Source organism: Acanthisitta chloris, unplaced genomic scaffold, assembly GCF_000695815.1.
Source record: "Acanthisitta chloris isolate BGI_N310 unplaced genomic scaffold, ASM69581v1 scaffold39787, whole genome shotgun sequence".
In the NCBI taxonomy this organism is placed as follows: domain Eukaryota; kingdom Metazoa; phylum Chordata; class Aves; order Passeriformes; family Acanthisittidae; genus Acanthisitta; species Acanthisitta chloris.
Window position 1 is genome coordinate 443 of NW_008683903.1, and position 5,786 is coordinate 6,228.

The following is a 5,786-nucleotide window of genomic DNA, read 5'->3' on the forward strand; positions in this document are numbered from 1 at the left end:
ATGCTAGGACTGCCCTGGGTGGCTGCACACATGGTTTGCAGTGGCCAAGGTGAGGATTATGCTTTGAGGTGAAACCTGCTCTGCTTACGTTTTCATTCTTATGTTTTAATCTTCTCAGATTGTGGGGAATTTAACTGTGAAGGACATCAGCATTGAGAGGATCAGTGTTGATTACTCCAGCTATGGGGAGGCTCAGGTCAGTGAGGGAGACTTTGGCCACGTCACGGAGATCTATGACTTCCCTTCATCCCTGAAAACAGAGGATCTGATGGAAATGTTCTCAGATTTCCTGTGAGTACCTTCCTGAGCTCCTCAGGGCTGTGAGTGGAGCAGCATTCAGCCTGGAACTGCTAAGATTTGGAGCTTTACTTTCACCTTCTTGTCTTCTCCTCCTCCTGTGCCTTAAAGGATGTTTTCCCTGCAGTTCATGCATGATTTAAAGCACAATCAGTTCTTACACACAGTTACCTACAGCCAAGCATATTCCTCTGCTCTGGCTTTCACCAGACTCTTTAGGTGTTTTCTAGGAGCTCCTTTGGGTGCCTGAGTGGAATGAGGAGCTTACATAACTCTGCAAGGAAAAGGCTGAGTTGGAGCTAAGGTTCATTATGTAAATGTGGCACTGAAGGTTGGTTAGTGGCAGGAGCAGGACAAAGTTCAGCCCTGCTGGTGATAACAGTGCTGGGTCCAGCTCTGAGTTCCTCTCCCTCTTTTCCTCCCTCCTTCTCCTCCTTCTCCTCCTCTCTGGGGGTAATTAGCTGTGAATATTCATCCATCCCTTCAATTAAACCCTATCAATCACAGTTTAAATCATTCCCTCTATGGTGTGTGTGTGTGTTTGCTCCAAGGTATTTTTTTCCCATTCCCTGAGCTGCAAACTAACAGATCCAATCTGAGCAGTCATTGCATTTCTTGTCCTACAGGAAACCTTGGAACTCTGCTCCCAAATTCCCATTTCTCACTGAGTCTTGATGAGATTTTTCACATCACTTTCTTCACCCTGAGCTCTGAAAAACCCTTTATCCATCACTTGGGTTTGATTGCTGTGGCTGAGCCCTTGGGAATTTTGGGAAACACTTCCTAAATGACAAAAGTTGTTGTGTATTGTGAGACAATCCCTAAAACTGAGCTTGATTTTTGGCTAAGGATTTCTTGAGAGGCAAAGGAGAGTTTTGGGGGCAACTGATGGGGTAATTGTACATTTAATATTTCCTCTTTCCTTCTTTTCCTTCTCTTTCCCCTCACTAAAAAATGAGGATAATGCTTTGGAAGGCAGCAGCAGAAACCCACTGAACATTTCTGATAACCCTATTGGGGTTTAATATTACTCTGTTGTCTTCCCATTCCAGGGAAAGTGGTTTCAAAATCCAATGGGTGGATGACACACATGCCCTGGGAATCTTCTCCAGCCTTTCCACAGGTAATTGTGGTAATTTTCCTCCAACCTTTCCACAGGTAATGGTTTGTGCCTGGGATTGAGGGACCCCAGAGCTGCCCCTGCCCAGTGCCCTGTGCTGGTTTGGGGTGTTTGAAGAGGTTCTGTGCTGGGGCTGAGCCTTTGCCAGAGGTTCCTCACATCCTTTTTCCTATTCTCTTCCAACTTGAAAGGCTTTTGAGGCTTGAGAAGTTGGAATTGCTGTGGTGATGCTGTGGGGAAACTCTGCAGCAGGTTTTTAATGGCCTTGGCTAACAATCAGGGTGTGTGGCGGGATTCCCACTGTGCTCCTGGAAACTGAGCTGCTTTGCCACTTCTTTTTCACAACAAAGTGGCTAAAACTCCTGCAAAACATTCAGGAACCTCCCAAGGCCTTTGGGAGTGAGATGGCACATGGGGCAGGCACCACCCCTCTGGGTAAAGTGACTTTTTTTGGGGACACAGACCCCACTCTGAGCCCAGCAGAGGTTCCCACCCAGCACCAAGTGTTGCTGTTGCTTTTGCCTTGAGATTTAGCCTAAGAATGACCAAGTTCTTCTAGGCAGAACATGTTTATATTCCCTTGGGATTCTTCCCATGTGTGTGAGGAAAGCCTGAGGTGACCACAGTATGAGCCATGAGCAAATCAGCAGCAGCTGAGCCTCAGATTATTGAGTGTTGTTTTACCCCATTTGGAATTTTGTGGGATTTAGTCCAACAATCTTTGCTCTTTGCAGCATCTCAAGCCCTGGGACGACGTTATCCTTGTTTGAAGATCCGACCACTGATCCATGCAACAAAGCAATCCAAGATCAAGGCACTCCAGAGACCAAGTAAGACAACAGATTATGGTAGTTCACTGGCTTTTTCACAGATTTTTTTCACAGATTTTTTTCTCCTCTTAAGATGTTCAGGCACTGGACTAAGGAATTACTTAGAGAGGTGGTGGAGTTACAACCCCTGGAGGTGTCTGGAGGAGATGGATTAGGATTTAGGGGTTCCAGCAGTGACAGATTAATGATTGGACTTGATGATCTTTAGAGGCCTTTTCCAACCTTAATGACCCTATGTTTTCCCAGTCTTGTAGAACCTGAGTGGCCAAGATGACAAGTTAAATGAGGAAATAGATCTCAAGGCTTAGAATTTCTTGTGTTTCATTGGGTTTTTAGGGCTCTGTTGGTATTGCAGGACAGGGAGTTGTTGGGGAGAGTCTTTGCATGTGGCTGAAATTCAGGTTTTGGCTTTTTTTGGGGGTTATTTGCTGCTCTTGAGAGGAGTTTGAAGGGCAGAGTTGCACTGCTGAGCACACACCAAGCATGGCACATACCATAAAACCTTCCCAGGAGCTTTCTCTGCCCTTTTTTTTCCCCCCTTGCACAGTGAAAGATGAGACAAACCCAACAGCATTTCCAGCTCGTGGTTGGCAGAATTTTATTTCAGGATCAGGTGAAGGCAAAAATGGTTAAGCTTAGCCATTAACAATGTTTTCTTTATTTTATCATTGCCTTGTAGAATCATATTGTGATCAGTTATGAGTTGTTCAGGGAAAGAAATGAAATGCCATGAACCTTGTAGCAGCAGAGACTTTGCTGAGTGTACAACTCCTGATGGTTTCCAGTTCACTGCAGTTGAACAAACCTCAATATTAAAGCTTTAAAAGGGACACTGTCACAGTTCCAAGTTCCTGAGTTTTGTTTTGGTTTGTCTTTTTTTTTTTTTTCAGACTGATGGTTTGAAATGAAACACCCAAGAATTAAGTTTATTTGCACTTTCCCCTTCACCTGTTTTCACTCACACTTCTGAATCAGGTTCTAAACTCCTCTTGGGGAACTAGAAACTATATCTTTGAGCTCTAAATTCTGTTTATCTTCTGTGTAAATGGATTTCTTTTTTTTTCCCCCACTTAGAAATTTGGATCTTAATTAGCTGACAGTGTCTCTCCTGGTTTTTCACCTTGATTCATGAACCCTGTGGAAAAAAAACCAAGCAAAGCCTCCTTTGCTCTGGGGCTAATAACTCTGCAAACAGTTATTGAGGAAGGATTAGGGAACTGAAAAAAAATAAATCCAGATTATTGTTTACTTGGCCAAAGTTGGGTGTATTCAGTCCTTGTAGGAATAAATTCCTTGTAGCCCAACCTGGAGGTCACTGCCCAAAGGGATTTCCCAAAGCATCTGAGATGTTTAGATGTTACTTAAAATGCAGATTCACTTTTTTTTTAAATCTTGCTGTTTGGATAAGGGTTTTGATAAGGCTTTAGACCTACTGAGTTTGAGGTCTGAATTGAGCTCCAACTTCCCTGTGCATGAGGGAGAAATGTTGGATGGATCACAAGGATGTGATGTGCTGAGTTTTGCCAGGAAGAATTGGGAAACTTTGCCTGGGAGGGAATGGGGAACAATACTCTCCCCAAGAAGAAGAGATTTGCAGCTTAATCATGACCAAAGAGCTTGGAATAGTCATTGGCAGATCTGGAGGCAGATCCTGAAAGCAAAGCTAGGGAGAGGTGGAGAGGATGGGGAGAAACCAAGAGAACAAAAATCAGCTCTGGCTGCTCTGATTTAGCCACAAACTGCTCTGACCAAGCTCTTAACTCACTCATTTCCTTTCCTTTGTCCCTAGAGCTCCTGCACTTGGCCAAGGAGAGGCCCCAGACAGATACAGCTGTGGCCAGGAGACTTGTGTCCCGTGCCCTGGGGCTGAGGAACAGGCACCAGGATGGCTCAGCACCCGAGGGGCTCCTGCCAGAGGAATTCCAGGAGGAATAAAACATCTCAGCTCCCCAAGTGCTGTCAAGCTGAGCATGGCTGTGCTATTAAACTGCATGCAGAACAGTGAGCTGCCCCAGGGCTGTTCTCTTGGGGTTTAGCACCAGGACCTTGGGATGGGGAAAAGGTTTAGTGTTAAGATTTTTTGGTTTTGGAGCCCTGGGAGGTGCTGGTGACTCTGTTGGGGAAATGTTTCAAAGCTTGTTCCTCACTGCCTGCAGTGATAAGGCTGCAAACAGCAAAGGATGCTCTAGGATTTCAAAATATGGATATTAAGAGGAAGGGAATTGGATTTTTTTGGGGCCAAACTCAGCTGGAAGCAAGAGCAGGAGTGAAAAAGTTGCTTCATGTTGACTTTGTTGGAATATTATCAATCAGCTATCCCCAAAAACTGACAGGCAGTGAGTGTAAGGGAGTTTCAGGGTGGGTTTTTCCCCTTAATTACACAGTGTTTAAGGAGCCTGAACTTGCTCTATTAGCAAGGAAAGTTATCCTATGCTCCTTAGGGAAAGCAAAACAAAACTTGCCTGTTGTGAGTTGCCCAGAGCTTGGTGTGAAGGTGCTTCAAGACACCTTGGGGTTTGGCACCAGCACTTCTCAGGCTCTGCTTTTCCTCCAGTTTGACATGTTAAGAACACAGTGGAGTTTTCCAACTTCCAGGAGGCAAAATCCCTTTGGTAGATCCCACCTGGGCCAGTGGCTAAAGGCCAAACCTGCCAAGCCCCAGCAAGAGGTTTGTGCATCCTTTAAGCCTCACAACATCCCTGTGAGGTAGGTTTGGGGCAACACAAGTTTGCAACCAGTTTTCATTCCCTGTGGATTGAAAAAGTCAAGTTCTAAGGTTAACATCTGCTGTTTGTAGAATTCTTTGATTCAGAGGGAAGGAAAACATAAGAACACAGGAATTGCTGAGCTTTCCATGGTGTGGGAATACATAAATGGAGTAGGAATACACGAATGGAATGGTCTAAACCAATTCTTTTCTGGGTAAAACATTTTTATTCAAGTAGGTGTGTCTGGAGATGTGTAGCAATGTGTGTCCTCAAACAAACAGAGGAGCACACCTAGCACCATGGTGAAGTTACAGCTTACACAGGTGAGTCTGTGACAGCACAGTGCAGATCCCTGGTGAGCAGAGCCATGGAGTGACCTCTGTAAGGTGCAAGGAGGACACAAAGCCTTAACTAACTCATCCTTAAAAAAAACAAAAACCAGAATATCCAACTTGGGAGGTGATACTTGGATGGATGTAGAATCTGTTGGGTGAAGAGCTTACTGTGGGATGGAAATTCACAATCCAGTGGTCTCATCATCACCAGGAGATCTACAAAATTCTGGCTGCTGAAAGCAGGTGGAGCTTCAGGAAGTTCTGCTGAATGTGTCCAAATCTGTTCTGCATTAGCTGCTCCACTTCCAGGGCTGGTGTGGAGTCAGTTGTTGAAGCCAAGAGTTTCACTGCAGTATTAAACGATGCTTTACACTGTTCTGCTTGGAAAAAAAAAAAAAAGCTGCTCCATTTCTCTTTTTTCCTGTCTTTCTGTGCTAAACTGGAGTCATGCCATGGCAGTGCTGAGGAGGAGCTGTGTGCAAGAAGCTTCAGTCAA

The 5,786-nt window shown here is 44.8% G+C and overlaps 1 protein-coding gene across 1 annotated transcript; it reads left to right on the forward strand.

Annotated features, from left to right (window-relative positions):
• Positions 1-118: 118 nt before the first annotated feature.
• On the forward strand, positions 119-4,182 carry R3HCC1 (R3H domain and coiled-coil containing 1; the record flags this gene model as incomplete). Its single annotated transcript, XM_009079095.1, has 4 exons — positions 119-291; positions 1,350-1,420; positions 2,152-2,247; positions 4,037-4,182. Coding segments are annotated over 4 exons (486 nt in total), but the record flags the coding sequence as incomplete, so codon positions are not given.
• Positions 4,183-5,786: the final 1,604 nt, after the last annotated feature.